The sequence below is a fragment of the Puma concolor genome, chromosome C2 (genome assembly GCF_028749965.1).
Source record: "Puma concolor isolate L17-30 chromosome C2, mPumCon1.1.hap2, whole genome shotgun sequence".
Taxonomy (NCBI): domain Eukaryota; kingdom Metazoa; phylum Chordata; class Mammalia; order Carnivora; family Felidae; genus Puma; species Puma concolor.
The window spans coordinates 104,412,659-104,434,462 of NC_141675.1; the positions used below are offsets into that span (position 1 = coordinate 104,412,659).

Genomic DNA, 21,804 nt, shown 5'->3' on the forward strand with positions numbered 1-21,804 from the left:
CGTTGGTTGCCTTTTAGTTTTGTTGGTTGTTTCCTTTGCTGTGCAGAAGCTTTTTATCTTCATAAGGTCCCAGTAATTCATTTTTGCTTTTAATTCCCTTGCCTTTGGGGATGTGTCGAGTAAGAGATTGCTATGGCTGAGGTCAGAAGGGTCTTTTCCTGCTTTCTCCTCTAGGGTTTTGATGGTTTCCCATCTCACATTCAGGTCCTTTATCCATTTTGAGTTTATTTTTGTGAATGCTGTGAGAAAGTGGTCTAGTTTCAATCTTCTGCATGTTGCTGTCCAGTTCTCCCAGCACCATTTGTTAAAGAGACTGTCTTTTTTCCTTTGGATGTTCTTTCCTGCTTTGTCAAAAATTAGTTGGCCATACGTTTGTGGGTCTAGTTCTGGGGTTTCTATTCTATTCCATTGGTCTATGTGTCTGTTTTTGTGCCAACAGTTTTGTTTTTAAAATACACTCTGCCATGGTCTTTTAATTGATGTATTTAGATCATTTACATGTAAGGTAATCAGTGATGTTAGGGCTTAAGTCTGCCATTATTTTTTGTTTGTTTCCTGTTTCTTTTTTCTTACCTTCTTGTGGGTTATTTTAACATTTTTTTTTTTTTTTTTTTTAGGATTCCATCTTGACTTATTTATAGTGTATCTGAATACATATATCTCTGTAGCTTTCTTTAGTGGTTGCACCAGGTATTACAATATGTATATGGTAATCTACTGGTATTGATATTTTCCTTACTTTCATATAGGTCTCTTTATCCTCTACAGTTTTAAAATATAATTGCTGTACTTCCTCTACATAAACTTCACTAAGATGGTATTATAATTTTTGATCCAAACATCAAATATGATTTAAAAAATTAATGAGAATAGGATGGACTCTTATTATTTACCCCTCCCTTTACTCACTTGGATGTTCTTCTTTCCTTTCGGAAGTTCTAAGTTTCTATTATCATTTCCTTTATGATTATACACCTTCCTTTAGCTATTCCTTAATCATAGGTTTAGTAGCAATGGATTCTTCTAGTTTTTCTTTGAGACTTGTCTTTATTTCCCTTCAATCCTAAAGGATATTTTTGCTGGATATAGGATTCAAGATAGTTGTTTTCTTTTAGTTTTTTTTTTTTTTTTTCTCCCAGCACTTAAATAATGTGCCACTTCCTTCTGGCCTCCATGGTTTCAGATGAGAAATTTGATTCATTTGAATTAATGTTCCCATGTGTGTTTTCTCTGTTTCTCTTTCAAGATTTTTGTCTTTAGTTTTTTTGCAGTTTAGTTATGATGTGTCTTGGCATGGATTTCTTTCAGTTATACTACTTTGGGTTCATTCAGCTTCTTGAATTTGTAAATTTATGTATTTCACCTCATTTCTTTTAATGCTTCTCCCTCCCCCTCCCCCCACTCTCTTCTCTCCTTCTGAGATTCTGACAAGAACTTATTTTATTATTGTCCCACAAGTCACTGAGACTCTGTCCTCTTTTTTATCTTTTCCCTAGTTTATCTCCTCTATGCTGTTAGATTGGGTAATGTCTTTTGTATTTCCTCAAGTTTACCAGTTCAATCCTCTGTCATCTTTATTAGTGATTATATCCAGCAAGGTTTTTTTTTTAATTTTTTTTTTTAGATCTTTATTTACTTTTGAAAGAGAAAAAGAGACAGAGCATGAACAGGGGAGGGGCAGAGAGAGAGGAAGACAGAGAATCTGAAGCAGGCTCCAGGTTCTGAGCTGTCAGCACAGAGCCCAACGTGGGGCTCGAACTCACAGACAGTGAGATCATGACCTGAGCCGAAGTCGGAAGCTTATCAACTGAGCCACCCAGGTGCCCCCAGCAAGGTTTTATTTGTTATTGTATTTTTTAGTTTTATAATTTCCATCCTTTATTATATATTTTTTGTAAGACTTTCTAGGTTCTCATCTGTTTAAAGAGATTTCAATTTTCTTGTTGAAGCATTGTTATGATGGTCACTTTAGAAACTTTGTCAGGTAATTCTCAAATCTGAATCGTCTTAATGTTATCATTTGTTGACCAGCTTTTCTTTTTCATGTTCTAATTGTCCTCATTCTTGGTATAATGAGGATTTTCTATTGTAGCCTAGATATTCTGCGTATTATAAGACTCTGGATTCTAGTTAATCTTTTTTTAGCAGGAAGACCCCCTGTTGCTGTGTAGTGTGAGGGCTGAGTGGGTGTGTATGTTTAACTTCTCATCTGGCCCTGCTTACAACATCCCACCAAAATTGTGGACACTGACACACTGCCTCGATGCAGATGGGTGGTGTGGAAGTTCGGTCCCCTCAGTCCATGACATTTCCCATGAAAGTGAGGCACCAACTTACTCTGCTCTTTGCCTCAGCAGGGTATAAGATCAGCTTCCTGCTCGGCCCTACTGACACTAGGGAAGGAGAAAGCAGAGGGATGACTCATATCACTTTGTTTCTACAGGATGGAGAGCAGGGGCTCCCTGTTGGGCCCCTGTGGCACCACCTGGGGTGAGGGGAGAGAATAGAGTGCCAGCTAGCACCAAGGGTGGAAACTCAGCTCCCCATGAGGAGAGTAGAAGTGAAACCCATATTGAGTAGTCCCAAGTTAGATTACCTTAAGTTTCATTGATGCTGAGTAGAGGCAGAGGCTTAGATTGCTGCTAGATCACATTGACACTATCCTGGCAGAGGAACTGTAACACTACCTACTTCTGTCCCGTGGGGAATGGAAGACCAGCTGCAATACTACCTCAGTAAAGAAATCTGGTTTGTGCTATCTGCTATCATACCACCTGGTTCCAAGGGGTGGTATGGGACCATTGGTGCTTGACTAGAGTAAGTTGGATAGTGCCAAAAAAGTTTTCTGTTGTTATATTTTCCTTTTCCTGATCCTTTGACTAGAGCAAACAGGCTTTTCTTGGGCTTCCCCCCACCACCTCTGCCTCTTGGCTATTCCAGGTTGGTGATTTCTGCAGCACTCGGTCTAGGATATATAGGAGGAAATAAGGAAAATTCATGCCATATCATTCCTCAAGTACCAAAGCTTCTTGACAGTCTGCTTTCTTCTACCTTTTAGAGCTTCCTATGGTTGTTTGTTGTATTATGTCTTGGGTAGTTTAGTAGTAAAAAGGATGAATGGCAAGGAATAGAGCTACTTCTTAGTAGAACTAGAAGTCCCTCTGTTATAAGTAATTTTAAACCCTTCACATTAATCTCTACTCTCCATTAGCTAGCAATGTCTGACATGTGTTGGTATCTTCTACATGTGCCTTCCCTAATTCTTCTCACACAGTAGGCCCTTGATAAATGTTTGTTGAATATTCTACATGGAGGGCTCATTGTATGAAGATATATGTGTCCCCTAAAATGGTCAAGCATACAAGGGCACCTGGGTCAGCTATCAGAGTTGAGGAAGGATACCCTCAGATGGTAAAGGAGAGAGACAGCTCATCTGCATGGATGACATTACTTTTCTGATCTCTGATACTATATAACACATATCTGGATTGGTCATTGCCTTCTAAGCTAAAATACAAAGTTTTGAACCCTGAAGTGTGGGTTCTTAAGTGACTGTAGCCAGTTTAGATTTGTCCAAGCTACCTTAGGTCTTCACCTCCTTAAACTTGAAGGATCTAACTCCAGCAGGGATAAGTTACAAAGTGTTTGTAACTGATACTATGTTGCCAAATGCTACAGCATCCAGTTCTTCCTAAAAATTCCTTCAAGGATGAATGATATAATATGTGGGAGAAAATTTAAGACTTAAATCTGCCAAATATTTCTGCAACTCCATAATTAGTATTGTAGACTCCTTATTCTAAGATATTCCCTAGAACTTGTCTATTCTCCCTACTAGCTCTAGCAACTAATGGATTTCAAATTAGACTTCGTGGACAACTGGTATCTGTTGCATTACTATTTATTAAAATAATGTGTTATAAATCATGTTATTATTCCAAATGATACTGGTTGGAGATAGTGATTAGTATAAAAAGAGTAAAGCAAGGCCACTCATTTTCTCCTATTAAGTCAGAATTTTTAAGTCTTAGATATTTAATACTTAAGATTGTTAAGGGATGGGAATGCAAGCTGATGCAGCCACTCTGGAAAACAGTATGGAGGTTCCTCAAAAAACTAAAAATAGAACTACCCTACAACCCAGCAATTGCACTACTGGGTATTTATCCAAGGGATACAGGTGTGCTGTTTCGAAGGAACACATGCACCGCAATGTTTACAGCAACACTATCAACAATAGCCAAAGTATGGAAAGAGCCCAAATGTCCATCGATGGATGAATGGATAAAGAAGATGTGCTATATATATATATATATATATATATATATATATATATACAATGGAGTATTACTCAGCAATCAAAAAGAATGAAATCTTGCCATTTTCAACTACATGGATGGAACTGGAGGGTATTATGCTAAGTGAAATCAGTCAGTCAGAGAAAGACAAATAGCATATGACTTCACTCATATGAGGACTTTAAGAGACAAAACAGATGAACATAAGGGAAGGGGAAACAAAAAGAATATAAAAACAGGGAGGGGGACAAAGCATAAGAGACTCATAAATATGGCAAACAAACAGAGGGTTACTGTAGGGGGTGTGGGAGGGGGGATGGGCTAAATGGGTAAGGGACACTAAGGAATCTACTCCTGAAATCATTGTTCCACTATATGCTAACTAATTTGGATGTAAATTAAAAAAAAAAATTAAAATTAAAAAAAAAGTACATACAAATAAAAAAGATTGTTAAGGGAAATGAGAGTGTTGGGAAGGAGCAATCTTCAGGCATTTGATTCATTTTCAATCTCTTAGTCTTGGAACACAAAAACTCTGAGAGACCAATATAAAAAAGGATTCAAGTGATTTCACAGTGTCTTTGAGGAATGTATTCATCATATGCTATAAAGAAACAGCAAATCATTGGTCATATTTTTACAAATTAGAATCATGATCTGAAAGTTAATTATCTTTCTCATGTAATTCTATTATAATTACACTTGTTCAGCCAATACATGTAAAGCTTGATATACAGAGTGAGCTGTTGCTTATTTTTCCATGCAGCTGGCAAGACAAATATATAGTTGGTTTTTAAGCAAGTACAGACCTGTAGTCAGCTATTCTTAATGTGTAGTCACAATGCCACCTAGTGGCTACACAAGGATTATCTTTTAAAGATGGCATTCATTACGGAGCAAATCCAGAATTACCTGTGAACAACAGATTTGCACTTACTTGGAAACCTTATTGATTCCAAAAGCCACTTGTTGGTTAAGAGATGAAATGATTTTGTCTTTCTTCTTAATCTGCATTTGGTTTTCTTGCCACCGAAAAGTCACTGTTTTCAACTGTCTTTTGAAATCCTGATGAAAATGAAAATTATTATTTCATAGTTAATTCTGTTCAAATCACCAGATATTGAAAGAAAAAAGAAAATGTGTTCTTTAAAAAAAAAAGAAGAAACTACCATTGAACTGAACAACTGAACTACCTCTGACTTGCTTCAGATATAATGGCAAAAGTACTTACTTCACACTGATAATGCAATTTATAAAGCTGCCTTTGCCGAGCAAGCTTCTCCTTCTCAGTTTCTCCATATTCTGTGGTTACTTTGCTGGTTGAGCCCTAATGAGAAAATGGAATACACATGCCTTATTTTCCTCTAAAAAGAGCTCTAAGACTTTAAAGGAGATTTAAAGTTGCCATCTAACTCCTACTCATGCTTATGTCTCAATACAAACATCACTTCTGTGATTAGTTCAGATAAACCCACCTCTCCCAATTACAGCATTCACTAAATAGTACCACAGGTATGCGTCTACTGCTGCTACTAGTGGATAACATTATCTGCATGCTTACCATATTTTTAAGGTTTTTTTTTTTTTTTTTTTTTGGTAACTTTTTGGTAACTTTTATTGTTGTAAAGTTTATCTGAGGTAGACACTTACTCCCATTTTAGAGATGATAAAACTGTGAAGTACCTCATCCAAGGTTACACAGAAAGTAGAGAAGCCTGAATTCCAACTCAGGCAGTCTTTATTTCCAAACACTTAATTATTACTCAGTACTACCTTAGCTCAATATTCAACTTATCCACCATATTGTAAACACTACAATCATAGGAACAATGTCTTAGCATAGCTCTGACAAAAAGCATGTGCTAAATGTTTTTTTGAATACATGAGGGCGTTAACATTTTCCAAAATGTGTGTGACATTTTTATTCTATTTTGGAGTTCTCATAGCTACTGAATGAAAACCAAAGGCCTCATATTTAAACTTTAGTCTGACATCCAAAGCTAAGAATATGTCATTTCAAATAAAATATACTAATATCCTAATATTCTATTTGCAATGGTAAAAAGAAGATAATGACAATTATATGAATGTTGTACTATCAGTCAGAGAATCATTTTTACTAACCGTACCCTTAGACAATCAATATTCCTATGTACTATGGAACAGGTTATAAAATTACCTTAGTATAGAATTCTCATTTAAATCAAGTGACTAAAAAAAAAATCTGTCTTTTGCTTTGTCGGATTTAGTGTTCTGCTGAGCACTTAAATCATGTTCACATGTACCTTCATATATAGGAAGGTCATTCCCAGCAGTGACTGCTCCAAGGAGAGGAACCAGAGGGGGGAAAAAACCTGTTGTATGTTAATATTTTTGTAGACATTTCATGTCTATAACCAGTTTAATTTTTTAAAAATGCAAGTACCTTTTTTTAAACAAAACTATTTTTCTCATGAATATTAATCCAAGTTTTTTTTGCGAGGAATGCATTTATAATCAACACTGCCCAATAGTTAAATCCAGGAAATGGTTTCAGAGCCAAAGTGAAAAGTTTCAGCTCCTAAGGCTCTTTTTCCCTCTATCCCTCTGACCCTCTCTTCTTGTTTTTTATTGCCCCTCACAAGCACAGCATAAAACACTAGGCTAACAGTGGTTAATGATGGTTTCTAGAAAAAGGAAGGCAGGTCTGTACCCTCTCCAGTCAGGCTTACCTGCTCTATCATGTCCAGAATATGTAATTCATCCAGACTATAGAACTTGTCTTCTGTTGCAGAATCCTCTTGAATATCACTTGCATCATCTTTCATAAATCTACTGACTGGGTGTAGATGTGCTTGCTCTTTCTTCAATGGCTCTTCCTTTCCTACCATATTTGGGCTACAGTGATGACAATCAATGTAATATTTTATAATGGTGTATAGTGTTTCTCATCTAAGCCATTGTTTCCCTAATTAATATTATATTAGTCTCATGAGAAAGGAGGGCTCATGGCCAAAGCAAGTTTAGACCATGCTTATACTGTGTATTTCTCTTGATGATTCATAATGAATTTATTTATCATATATAAGACAGCACTCAATCAAGGTACCTATTCGGTTCATCCTAGTGTTTTCAAGAATTATGAGACCATAGAGTTCATATTTCAAATTATAATTATTAACATCAGTTACTTTGGGAAACAATACTTTGGGAAATACTGACAAGCATTTCTACATCTGCTATATTATTTTATCATCACAGCATTCTTGAAAAGTAGGTTGGTTTAATCAATTTCATTGCTTAGGTCCAGTGTACATTTAAATAGTGGGCTGCAAATATCAACATAAAGTAGATTTAAAAATGGAGATTCTGGGGCGCCTGGGTGGCGCAGTCGGTTGAGCCTCCGACTTCAGCCAGGTCACGATCTCGTGGTCCAGGAGTTCGAGCCCCGCGTCAGGCTCTGGGCTGATGGCTCAGAGCCTGGAGCCTGTTTCCGATTCTGTGTCTCCCTCTCTCTCTGCCCCTCCCCCGTTCATGCTCTGTCTCTCTCTGTCCCAAAAATAAATAAACGTTGAAAAAAAAAATAAAAAAAAAAATAATGGAGATTCTTTGGTAACAGGACTTAAAAAAAAAAACTGTAGTGGTAACATGGATTTCAGTAACTAGAAACCACTAAAAAAAAAAGAATGAAAATACTATAAGTGCAATGATAATTAACTCATTTTTATACCTATGTCTAAAATGTAAATGCATGCTACTATCCTTTCAACTTGGTGTAGTGAGTGGCTATAAATTTCCTTCCCAATCTCATTAAATGGTAACAAGAAATAGTACTTTTACTTATAACACAATATAAATGACGTGATTAGTGAATAGATAATCGGTAACTCTAGGATACGTTATTACTTCTTTTAGGCCACAGAGACCTAGAAAACAATATGGCATCTCATGCTTGTAGAGTAACTTGTAAAACACTATAAAACACTCATTAGGTATCACTGAGGTATTCTAGAATGACTCAAACATTTTGGAAAGTTCAATGAAATCAAATGCTTGTGTAGACCACTGGTTCCCAAACTCAATTTTCCAAATTACCTGAAGAGCTTTTTAAAATTATATTTTTCCAGGTATCCTGACAACTGTAAATACATAGATGAATCTGTATTTTTGAAAAGCTATAGAAGATTATTCCTAAGTGTTTAAAGTTTAATAATGACACTGTAATAATATAGGAAAATGTTCTTACAGTAAGAGATGCAAACTGAAGCATGTAGAGGTATAATTACATGATATTTGGGACTGAAAACACCAACAAAGAACAAAATGTTAAGGGAAAAAAGTGAAGCAAATGTGGAAAAACAGTGTAATTGTTGAACCGGGATGATTAGGTACACATATTAATGTGATATATTATTTTTACTTTTGTGTATATGTGAAAATTCTCATACAAAAACAAAGCTCCCTGGGTGATCTGATGATCATTCAGTTTGTGTCTACACTATAGGTAAAATAAGCAAAATGATTGATAGCACTGTATGATTCTTTAGTAAGTTATTTTTATGGCTTCTAGACATGGTTTGAAAAAAGTAGAACAAAAAACTATCACTCTAGTGGCTCAACTCACTGACAGAGAAAGTGAATATTCATCCTTGGATGATGAACTATTAGCAAGTAGATCACATCCATTATCAATGAGAAAATATCAACTACAAGTGATGACTTTCAAGTTAAAATATGTTCTTGCTACCATTTTAAATTTTTTTTTTTCAACGTTTATTTATTTTTGGGACAGAGAGAGATAGAGCATGAACGGGGGAGGGGCAGAGAGAGGGAGACACAGAATCAGAAACAGGCTCCAGGCTCTGAGCCATCAGCCCAGAGCCCAACGCAGGGCTCGAACTCACAGACCGCGAGATCATGACCTGGCTGAAGTCGGACGCTTAACCGACTGCGCCACCCAGGCGCCCCTGTTCTTGCTACCATTTTAAAGATATCTTAATAATTTATGTCCCCACAGTGAGTTCTCCAAAGTTACCAACTTTCAATTAAACTTTCTGTTGGGTATAATGAGCCTCTTCATTACTATCTCCCTTACTTCCATCCACTACTGCACTGTCATCAGTCACATAGTTGTATAACACAGTGATCTTTAGACATTAAAAGGTTTCCAGTAGGTTCAAAATTCACGGTAAACAACTGGTATTAAAAACCACCACCACCTATGCGTTAATTAAACAAACGAAAACAAAACAAACTTTTTGGAAAGAGGTCATTAGGACAAACACTGATCTGTTCTCTAAGGTTAATTTTTACTTAAATTTAGATTTGACTAACCACAATCTAGACTATATTGTAGAAGATTTTATGCTGGATGCAAATTAGTCTTTGACTTTTGAGTAGCCTTACAGAAAAATGGTGAGAGATTCTATTCTCCCAAAGTAAATGATAACTTTTTGTTACTCTTAAGTGACAAGTTATTAAGAAAAGTAACTGTACTTTCTTCTTTCAGAACATTTCCCAAGGCAAGGCTGTGTCATACTGGCAAAACACACTTTGAGAATACTAGGAAAAATTTAAAAATTAAATAAATACTTACACTTGTTCTTCTTTTGATTCCTTATTCTGAAAAACAACATCAAGAATTAGTAATCTATATCAACTATGCCAGTACAGCACAGTGATGTGACTGATTTAGGTGTTTCTCAACCTTTTCTGACCACAACCAAAATAAGAAATATATTTTACATCATGATGTAAATGCACTTATTCAGAGATCTTTATCCATGAATATAAAACTGAAACTGAAGTCACACTAAATAATCTTTACCCAGATTATATATGTTATAGACTGCAAGTTTATGCTTCTCCCAAATTCATACGCAGAAACCCTAACCCCCAATTAAGGGGGAAATTAATTAGGAAAGTAATTAGGTTTAGATGATGCTATGAAGTCCTCATGATAGAATCAGTGCCCTTTTAAGAAGAGACCAGAGAGCTAGATCTCTTGCTCTTCTGTGTGCTCTCTCTCTCTCTACTTGCTGTGATGACACAGTAAGAAGTTAGCCATCTGCAAACTAAGAGGGCCCTCACCAGACACCGAATCTGTTGACACCTTTATCTTTGACTTCCCAGACTTCAAACATGTGAAAAATGTTTCTTGCTTAAAGCACCCAGTCTATGGTAGTTTGTTATAGCAGCCCAAACTAAGACAATACATAATGAACTCTGAAACTTTTTTACTCTAATTCTTTTATAAAATGGTAGTTGTGACCTGCTACATTGATTTTGTAATCTACCACTGAATCATGAAATAACTTAAAAATCACTGATTCAGATATTGAAAGTAAATATTGGGGTTGAGTTTGTACCTACTGGTAATCTTGGGACAGGACATGTATAATTCTCCTTTATGGAATACTATACTAACTATAAGAGTTCTTGAAAATCTACATACAAGGTAAAAGCAGATTGATATATTAAGAAATCTTATAGAAAAGGAAGTGTCAAGGAGATCACAATTGGAAGGAAATGTTAAAAAACCCTAAATTTTATGTTCATTAAAGTAAAACTATAAAAGCTACATAGTAGATAAAGGTAATATCAATGACACTCAACACATATTAATAGTATTAATCGCTCTTCTACATTACCCTATTAACAGTATTAATTACTTTTATATAAATTACAGTATTAACTTCTACCACCACCTCTTGTTTACAAGAAACTTTTGGATCTCCTTCCCCATAGATTCCATGATGTATTTACAAATTTGTTCTGCTTTATTGCCTATAAACTAAGAGAATTTTGCATTTCAGCATCTGATCGATGTCCTGTGCCAATTTGATTCTACAATTTAGAATTATCAACTCCTACCTTGGTTCCAGTATACCTGAATAGCTGAACTGAAAGACATTTATTTGGTTGTTCATAATGAACATCTAGTGTAGCTGCATAGTTTCTGAAACTTCTTTTTACTTCTTCCCATGACAACTTTTTGTCAACACATGCAGCAGCCTGTTTTACATGCATCTCAGCAACTTCCCTGCTATAGACAGCACATCCAATTTGAAGGGCTAGATTTATTTCCTGCCATGTTTCCTTCCTTCCCCAAGGTATCATCACAAAGCCTTCTATTCTTCTGCCATCTGCTTTACCTCCCTTTTCTATTCTTAACCCTTAATTCCCCTGGGTGGGAGGTAGGAGTGGGAAGGAGGAGCTAATTAACTCCCAAAAGAGTTATTTATAATTTGGATATATTAGAAGCTAAATACTAAATTCCTAACTGAAGAAAAAGTAACTACAATGTCTCTATATATACTGGTTAGAAGTTATCTGTACTGTCTCCTCTATTTGCTATACAAATATTTCTTTTTCATCATATTCTTCCAGAGTCCCTGAAAGATCTTTTCAGGACTTCAGCTAATGTTAGGTAGAGATATTACAAGACAAATAATTAACAGAGGACACAATTTCATTCATAGAAACTTTGTTGTTATTCTGTATAACACAAGATAATTTTTTGTATGCTAGAATTTTTCATGAGGAAAACTCATTGGAGGATGTGATGGACTTAGCTAGACAACTGGTTGCTTACACTATAACTAGACAATTCTTTGTATCAATAATAATGAAGTATATTAATAGGACTACTATATATGAAAGTCATATGCAAAAATTTCAGCATTTTTAGGTCCCATACTTTAAAATTTAGATAAAAGAGAGATCTCTCTTCTAATGTTCACATCTTATCTTCATAAAATTATCTTATTTTCAAAGTATCTCAACTTCTTCTAAAAAAACAAATTAGAAAAAACTTAGGTCGGGTGCCTAGGTGGCTTAGTTGGTTAAATGGCTGTTTTTGGCTCAGGTCATGATCTCACACTTCATGAGTTCAAGCCCCGCATTGGGCTCTGTGGTGACAGCTCAGAGCCCGGAGCCTGCTTCTGATTCTATGCCTCTATGCCTCTATGCCTCTATGCCTCTCTCTCTCTCTCTCTCTCTCTCTCTCTCTCTCTCTCTCTCTCCCCCCCCGCCCCTCCCCCACTCATGTTCTCCCTCTCTCTCAAAAATAAATAAGCATTAAAAAAATTTTTAAAACTTAGGTTGTTATAAACAATAACAAAAAACTTCTTGACATTTAATAAGACATTTTTATTTTATTTTTTAATTTTTTTTAATGTTTAGTTGTTTTTGAGACGGAGAGAGACAGAGCATGAATGGGGGAGGGTCAGAGTGAGAGGGAGACACAGAATCGGAAACAGGCTCCAGGCTCTGAGCTGTCAGCACAGAGCCTGATGTGGGGCTTGAACTCACGGACCGTGAGACCATGACCTGAGCCGAAGTCGGACGCTTAACCGACTGAGCCACCCAGGCACCCCTAAGAAGACATTTTTAATATTATTAGCATATGAATTTTTGAGTCGTGTTTACATTTATTTTCCATTGTGTTTATTACCTGTTTCATTTCAATTTGACATAAAAGTTGGGTTTTCCATTTAACTAGAATTGAAAATCTGAACAATCATATTTTAATTTGTTGTAAGAGACAAACTACGTACCTTTGGAACCAAGAGTTATAGTCTGACAGTTGCAGATTTACTTGCCCAGCTTTCTGTAGTATTAGACCTGGGATTTACTAACGTTTTGGTAAGAATTAAAAAGTATCAGTTAAACTAATAGATCAGTCTGTGTTTTATTATATAAGAACTGACCAGTAGTAAGTCTTCTTATTCATGTCTTTTAAAAACATATCTTAATTTTCAAAATAACTTTTGAGTGAAATTATAAATTATAATAAATGATTATGATAAACATGAAAATTATATTGATATTTTATTGATTACAGCATAAATAATCTGTATTCTGTTCTTCACCTAAGCATTTTGTAAATTTACCTTGTGTTAAATTTCATTTATGACTAAAATTTGTGTATACTTCCAATAAATAACATTGGCTTACCAGATTGTATAGTTGGTCAAATATTCTCATTGCATTAATTTATAACATAATCTACAGAATATACCTAGATTTTAAGTGTATGTTTCAGGCCAGAAAAACAACACTTTTTTTTTTTCTTTTTTACCATAAAGTTTGCATAGCATAGTAGTTAGCTGTATGGTTGATTTAAAGGAAAAAAACCAACCAAGAAACAAACAAAAAACTCTTGAGTCCAAATCCATAGGAATCTACAAACATCAAGAGTGAATTAAAACATTAAGTATGAACTTTGGGTGATTATGATGTGTCAGTGTAGTTCCATCAATTGTAACAAATGTACCACTCTGATGGGGGATGTTGATAATGCAGGAGGTTATTCATATGTGGGGGTCAGAGATATATGGAAAATCTTTACCTTCCCCTCAATTTTGCTCTGAACAACAACAAAAATTGCCCTACAAATATAGTCTTAGTTAAAAAAAAATTTAAAAAAACAAAACAAAACTAAAAAAGACTCAACTTTCCTTTGTAATTTTCCAAGCAATTAAGAGACTTTTTGCTAAAACTCCGCCATAGATAGTAACAGTAAGTTGTTCATTTGTAATTGGCAAAAAGCAAAGACAAAGCATGAAGGAAGCTTCTTGCATTTGTACCATTTTTGTACATTATTGCACTGTTGGCAGAATTTTGGATATCAGGAAGAAAATCAACATTTCTAAAGGCTTTGAAAAATGTTTCTGGGGGCGCCTGGGTGGCGCAGTCGGTTAAGCGTCCGACTTCAGCCAGGTCACGATCTCGCGGTCCGTGAGTTCGAGCCCCGCATCAGGCTCTGGGCTGATGGCTCAGAGCCTGGAGCCTATTTCCAATTCTGTGTCTCCCTCTCTCTCTGCCCCACCCCCGTTCATGCTCTGTCTCTCTCTGTCCCAAAAATAAATAAACGTTCAAAAAAAAAAAAAAAAAAAAAAAAAAAAAAAAAAAAAAAAGAAAAATGTTTCTGAATATATCACTGGAAATATGATGAGAAGCTTTTTATAAAAGACTGAGTAGGCATTTTTTAAATGAGAGTGGTATGCAGAAATTAATGAAATTTCCAAGTAACTCAGTTTCTTATTTGTATATTTAAATGTATAATTATGATTTAGGGAAGTGAAGCAGGACATACTAGGAGCTTAAATCATTCAGGATCTACCATATATAACCACATATTCAATAAGCTATTGACATTTATTTTTTAAGTTTATTTATATATTTCATATTTATATTTATATTTATATTTATATTTATATTTATATTTATATTTATAATCTATTTAGAAAGACAGCACAAGCCGGGGAAGAACAGAGAAAGGAGGAGAGAGAGAGAATCCCAAGTAGGCTCCGCACTATCAGCACAGAGCCCAATGCGGGGCTGGAACCCATGAACCATGAGATCATGACCTGAGCTGAAATCAAGAGTCGGACACTTAACTGATTGAGCCACCCAGGCACCCCTAAGCTATTGACATTTATAAGTCATTTATGCTATATACCCACTTGAACTAAGTTCTAACAGCGAATCCATATGTAAACCTAAGTGTTCATAATCAGACATCTCTCTATTATAATGCTAATACAGTCACTTACCTTTTTATTCTTAGTCTTTTTCTTTTTCTTTGGTTTACTCTTAACCTGACAAGAAATAAATAATTTAATTAATATGCAATTCAAATCACACAATAAGTTATTTTGCAAAATATATTTCCTCTAACCACTGAAATCTTTCATCTTCTAATATTATAGATTATTATTCTATTATTCTCATTATTCTAGATTCTATAGAAAACTATTTTCAGTTTCACTCTTATTTTAATCTCAGTCTTCTGCTCTTGAGAGATCATTGATCTCTAAAGGAATAACATAATATCAATGAGGAGGCTACAGAAAAAAGCTCACAGATCCTCACTTGCACATGTGCGTGCATGCATGAGCAACAAAGGAGGAAGGGAGGGACTTTCAAAAAATCAACACATTCAAGTCCATAAGATGAAAAATTAAGCCCAGGAGTAATTTAGTGACCATATAAAATTAACATTAAAGAAATACAGAGATTACACCCTGCAGGACTTTAATTTTACTCCCATGCAAATGACACTGAAATATCACGTTTTTCTCTTTTCTCTCTTCTTTCCCCATTATGTTTTCTTCTACTTTCTACTAACTTCCCACTTCTATTGCCATCACTCAGGATGAAGAAACATTCAGAAATCTAGCATAGTGTCTGACACATAACAAGTGTTTGGTAAATGCTGACAAAATAAAGGTTAAGGCAGGAAAGATTTTTGGAAGAAGTACTGGAGAAAGAACCATTCCAATTCAAACTCTGTGTGAACACTGATAAATGTAAACTAAGATTGTCTAGGATGCTGTAAATACAGCACATGTAACAAAGTAAAAGCCCTGATTAAGTTCTTTTAATTTAAATATTAATGAGAGCTTATACTTCCTGGAGATCCTTAGTAGATTCTGTTGAAGATTCACTGGGTATCGATGCTCCATCTTTATTCATTTCTGCTAACTGTATTTCAGGGTTTGATTTCACATTTATATTGTACTCCATGAGAGGTGGACTTAGTTCTTCTTCCTCATTCTGTAACTCTTCTATTTCAATACCTAAATGTTAAAAAACACTCAAAATCAGGACGCATTTAGTTTTACCCTCATATCACTAAAAAACACCATCCCGGGAACAGAAAGACATCTTATTCTCTTTAATTACTAGGTGAAAATGAAATGCCCATTTATCAGTGACCAAATAGGTACTGATACTAGCCTAGAACCAATCAGTACAAACCCAAATGCTAAGATACTTTACTGTCATGTTAAGTAGACTCTAAATATTAGATATTGTACAACTTAAGTTGATTCTAAATACTAAGTCTTTTGAGGATCCTGACATTGACCCTATTAATACTTTACCTAGTAAAATTTTAGGATAGGGATATCTTTTTTTATTTTTAACTTAAATATTTTTATTGTTTAAGTATAATTTTACTTCAAACAAAACCCATGGTGTTGTTTTCTAAAGTATAATTTTAATCGCAGAATACGAATTGCATTTAAAGAACCACAGCACAAAAATGGAAATTAAAAAAATTAGCAACTCACCACCTGGCAAAAAGTATACAGCCTAACAGTGGATAGTTAATTAGATAAAAGCTACATAAGCTGAAGAGTAGCATATATGAGCAGGTAGAGCAAGCAGGTAGGCATTTTTGCCTGTTGAAGTGTCCAGTGTGTCAAAAGTTAATAAACTATGCTCGGGTAAATCCTGGAGACATGCATTAAGACCAAAGCGGAGGAAAAAGGCTCATACTACATTCAGCTGACCAGTAGTAGTTTGGTCACATGATTTTCCAAGCTTGTAACAAATAATAGTTTATCATATAGTTATCTGACCAAGTAAAATTCCTATAAGTATCCCTTAGCTATTCCAAGTTGAAAGGTCACCGAGGCAATTTGTTTCTAAACATACTTACGTTGACTGCCCGTTATTGACTGTAGAGCAATTCCTATGATACATAAAGAAAAAATTTAGATGTACAATTGGAAATAGAACCAACAAATATCTGACTGGGACTAAGAAAAGTTAGAAGATTTTTACATTGTACCAATTACTTTTATAACTGTAAAAACAACCAGTTTCACTCATAAATCTAGTTTAAACAAGGCATAATCTTTAAATTATAACATAAAGTTTATAAATTCATGTTTAGGCAAAGAAAACAAAACTTTGGTAGTTCATAATAGATAATGCCTAGAATATAAGCACTTTAAAACAAGCAGAAGATTCTTAAAATTTTAAAAATCTAAGGTCATAAAGTAACAATAGTCAATTATGAAGCAAACCTCCATTGAAAGTGTCAGGATGTTTTAGCAATATGAATTATCCTGATCAGCCCTCCCTCTCCCTTGTCCATTAATATTTATTAAGCATGTACAATGCATAAGGTTGTATTAAGCTCTAGATATTGAATGGTGAAGAAATAAGAACCTTCACAGTGATTCAGTGAGAACAATGGATATTAAACAAATGAAAACAACAACTGTAATAACTACTAGGAAAGAGAAGATGATAGGAAAGCCTCTATTAAATTAGGGACCAAAGCTTTTGGGTCTGAGTGGGAATTGCTTGAAATGCTTTGAATTTATTTAGTGCTTAAATATTTCCCAAATATTACCTTTATTCTCATTTGTTAATACAAATCTTAATGAAGTGAGGAGGCTACGTGGCACAGTTAAGTCTCTGACTCTTGATTTTGGCTCAGGTCATGATCTCGTGGTTGTGAGATCAAGCTCCGAATCAGGCTCTGCATTGGGAGTGGAGCCTGCTTGCGATTCTCCCTCTCTCCCTCCCTCTTTTCCCCCTCCCCTGCTCATGCTCTCTCAATAAATAAATAAATGAATAAACAATAAAGTATTCATAAAGTAAATGTAAAAAAAAGCCTCTTATTTTAAGTCAAGGGTTCTTGCATGACTTTCTCATATTATCGAAGTCAGCATTCTCTCCTCTTACACTCAGAGAAGGCTCTTAAAGGTTAAGCAGGAAAACATGACAGTATCCCAGGACCTTAGTAAAAGGAATGTTATTGAGGCCTAGCAATTATCAACAATAGTAGCTCAACAATTACAAGAACCCTGATAAGTTGTATGCTTACAAAGCATCAGTGTGGTCATCAGTTGCTCACTAGGTAGTACGACTAATAACTTGGGACCAGGAAAAGTCACCCGGGATAGCAAAGTAAAGGTTTCAGTGATGCTGACATGCCTTGAACTCCACTCCCCATGATGACAGGGAGAGGAGGTCTGAAGTCTTTCCCATATGAAGAGACAATGTCCTTCATGGACATTTGGACAATGGCTACTGCTGACCTTAGACATTACCTGATTTTTTAAATTACTCATAGGCATGGCCAATGAATAGTTGCCAAATTTTTCAATTAATTGTCATGGTTCTGCTGGAAAGGAGGAGAAAACATATACCCATGTTATCTAGAAGGCCATACTTGAAACATACAGTACCTGTATTTCATGGTTTTAGGCATCCTTAATTTTATAGTAGTGATAAAACTCCTTTAGTTAAAAATCTTCAACAATTCCTTTCTGAAAACAAAAACTCCTCAACATGGCCAGGGAAATCCTCTTGAATGTATTCTCTTTGTTACCTCTCCCCTATTTTGATCTCAGTAAGGCCAAACTTTTTAGTTCCCTGTATTACAACGTATTTTTATGTTTCTATACCTTTGTTCTTGTTTCCTTCTGAAACGTCCTTCTCCATCTTCTTCACTGGGCTAACTTTTACATGTCATTTAAGAATTCCTTAAATATTACACTCTCCAGAAAGCTTTTTTGGACTCTCAGGGTAGGATATCCCATGGTATTCTGGAACATCTCTAGTACTATAATTTTTAGTAGCTTCTTGATGAGTCTATCCTCCCAAGATGTGAGCTCACTGAATCTCCTGCCCTTAGCACTGTGTCTGGCACATGGCAGACATTTAGTGAAGGTTTACCAGCTGAAGTAAATAATTATTTTGTACCTTGTTGATAGCAGGATAACATCCTCTGGATGATTTCTGGTACTGGTATGCCTAGGTAGATGGACAGCTGATGGTAATCAAGGGAGATATTCTCAATGGGATTCTCCTTCACTTTGTCAATATCCTCTTGCTTCATCCCAAGACGCAGAAGAATATCTGAAACTTTTTTCCAAATTGAATTGAATTGTGACTCAGTGAGACCATTCATCAAAATCTCACTAAGGAGGATATCCCTGTGTTTGCACAGCCTCAAGATGTCGGCAGACTTAGAGAGATCAGAAGATGGTGGTTCCATATTCCAGCCTTTTTTGGGTGCAGGGAATACATTCAAATGTTTTATGAGAGCTAATAGGAGATATAAGTCAAACTGTTTGGACTGTGGTAGCTCCTTGTTTGGGGGATAAAGCAGATGCCATGCTCCACCCAAAGGGTGATTGGTCCAAAGATGGTTGTAGTAGGGTTCCAGCACATTCTTGTGTATAAGAAGTTCTTTTTTCAAAAGAGGGGGTGGCATAGCCTCATCAAATATTTGCCGGACAATGTCAGTACCAGAAATGATAATTATATGAAGCAGATGATAGAAATAATTATAATCAAGTTTGAAGATAGGCATTTCATCTGAAAATGAATTTTGAGAAGTCAAAACATTCCACATTAATGCTTTTTTTCTATGTGGTCTGTCTCATTACATCCTAAGCTCCTGTAGGACAGGGATGATTCCAAAACAATGAAATACAGTATAGTGCTTTGCCACAGCCAGTGCTCAATAAGCATGCTGCTTCTAGCTATCAAAAAAATCCCAACAAAAACAATATGTTCCCAAGCAAAAGTAATCACAAAGACTAATCACCACAGAAGCCTTTCAACCATCCAGGGTTTTGTTCAAGTAAATGACTTTGGCAACCAAATGGCATAAAACTTTAGGCCTTTGGAAATTCTGAAGACTTTCAAGAATGGTAACTGCCAGTGTTTAATTATATTTTATTCAGGCAACTTTATTTTAATCAGCACTGCCCAGTAGAACTTTCTGTGATAAAAATGTTTTAGATTTGTAGTGCCTACTAGCCACTGAAGACTGGAAATGCTGCTTTTCTAACAAATGAACTGAATTTGAAATTATATCCAAGTTTTATTAATTTAAATAGCTGCATATGGCTAGAGGCAACCATATCAGACAATACAGAACTATATCAAAAAACATAAAGTGATCTAATGCCTTGATATCCCAGTGTAATCCACAGACCAGCAGTGACATCCCCACGGGAGCCTGTTAGAAAGACAGAATCTTAGCAACCACCTCCCCCCACCCCACCCAGAGCTACTGAATTGGCACCTACATTTTAACAATGTATAACAGATGATTTGAATATACATTAAAGTTTAAGACACACTGGCCTGATGATGATATTCTTATCCTCTCAAAAGATAAATTAATGATTAAGTAGATAATTCATCAATGAAATGGAGTAAGGCATGAGAATGAACTATTTGAGATTTTTCTGGTTTAATAGCACTTCCAAAGGAGGAAAGTAGACTGAGGTGAATTTAAAGTAGTAAGAACTTGATATACGATGGTATACTTTTTGTATGAATATCAAAATATGTATTTATCATAAAATGTAGCTTTATTATTTTATCCTTCACGATTCTGTGTTTCAAGAAATTTAGAAACTAATATTCTTGTTTGATATACTTGACATATACCATGGAAGCAAGCAAGGTTACAAAGCAAATGACCCAGGGAACTTTCTCTGGGTAGCCTAGTAAGAAGCTGGCTGGGATCAAGGACACTCATTCCCTCTAGCAAGGACTGATATCAAACCATTCTTCCATGGGACTATGAGCCCTAAAAGCCTCTAAGTGGCATTGCTGACCAGCTGGCATTCCTAAACAGCTGGCACTTAAGTTTAGACTACTTGGCCTTGAGTCCCAAATTGTCATGCCTTCCATTTCGCTCTATTAACAGGGAATGCAACAAGAGAGGAGGGTTTGGTAGGGAACACCTGCTGGAGTCCAATCTCACTGTGTAGTCAACAGTTATACACCAGACCCAGCAAACTTCTCTATGATGCCAAGGTAATGTAAGACCCATACACCTGCTGATCTTTCCGTCCATGAATTTCAGCCCATGCCAAGTGATGCTTACTTAGTGTAAACATAAGCCCAGTGAATGACAAACATAAACACATGGTTGTCAGTGGTATGATACTGTACAGAGCAAGTCAAAACTTTTAATATACTTTTCAAGAGGAGACATATAAGAATAAAACAGTACCTTTTGCACTAAATTTTAAACTGATCTTCGGTCTTATATCAGTATCAGTAATTTTCAGAGACATCAACTTTTTATAACTGCAAGTAGAAAAAACTTAAGTTACAATTAATACCAAAGTTACTTAAGATTTCTGATATCAGCATGGCTAAGTAAGTGAATATTGTCCTCTCCTCCTCCTTTGGGAAAAATTTAAAAGCAAAGGAAAAAAGGGAATGAACAAACAAAACCCACCAACAAGGATAACCCCACACTGTCAATTTTGTTGGAGTTACCAGACAAATAGAACTGCTAAATCTCATACTAAAAAAAAAAAAAAAAAAAAAAAAAAAGGCTGTGTGGCAACAGAAATATTGTAAAAAACCAGCAAAACTATAACTCCCCCCAGACCTTCCTCCAACATAAGATCTTATCAATCACTAATCCAAGAAGAAAACTCATGTAAGGACTAGTGATTTTTAAGAAAAGGCAACAAAGAAATTAGCATAACAGCAATACAAATAACCAAAAAAAAATGAGGGGTAAAAGTAGCAAAATTTATTAAACAGACTAAACACTAATGTTGTCATGAAAAACTTGAGACTTGGCACTGAGATAAACTCTCCCACAGAAAACAAAATAAAACAAAAATGGGGCAATACCAACCGAATGTTTTAAGTTTAATGAGGACAGAGATTTAGGTGTTGGAGGTTGTTAGAGGTGTTTTATCTCCAGCACCAAAACACTGCCCACCATACACTACAA

The 21,804-nt window shown here is 35.5% G+C and overlaps 1 protein-coding gene across 12 annotated transcripts in view; it reads right to left on the bottom strand.

Moving 5' to 3' along the window:
- The window catches only part of DZIP3 (DAZ interacting zinc finger protein 3), a 101,167-nt gene that overhangs the window by 28,966 nt on the left and 50,397 nt on the right, over nucleotides 1–21,804 (bottom strand). For 9 of the 12 annotated variants that reach the window (XM_025913314.2, XM_086675509.1, XM_086675503.1 and 6 more), the window contains 9 exons: nucleotides 21,064–21,140; nucleotides 18,789–19,406; nucleotides 16,729–16,761; nucleotides 15,693–15,862; nucleotides 14,837–14,881; nucleotides 9,874–9,899; nucleotides 7,010–7,175; nucleotides 5,530–5,625; nucleotides 5,236–5,363 (listed from right to left, as the gene is read on the bottom strand). In XM_025913314.2, the coding sequence (XP_025769099.1) occupies nucleotides 5,236–5,363; nucleotides 5,530–5,625; nucleotides 7,010–7,175; nucleotides 9,874–9,899; nucleotides 14,837–14,881; nucleotides 15,693–15,862; nucleotides 16,729–16,761; nucleotides 18,789–19,406; nucleotides 21,064–21,140 (1,359 nt within the window). The remainder of the gene's footprint in view (nucleotides 1–5,235; nucleotides 5,364–5,529; nucleotides 5,626–7,009; nucleotides 7,176–9,873; nucleotides 9,900–14,836; nucleotides 14,882–15,692; nucleotides 15,863–16,728; nucleotides 16,762–18,788; nucleotides 19,407–21,063; nucleotides 21,141–21,804) is intronic. The other 3 variants (XM_086675510.1, XM_086675513.1, XM_086675514.1) reach the window with 3 other exon arrangements.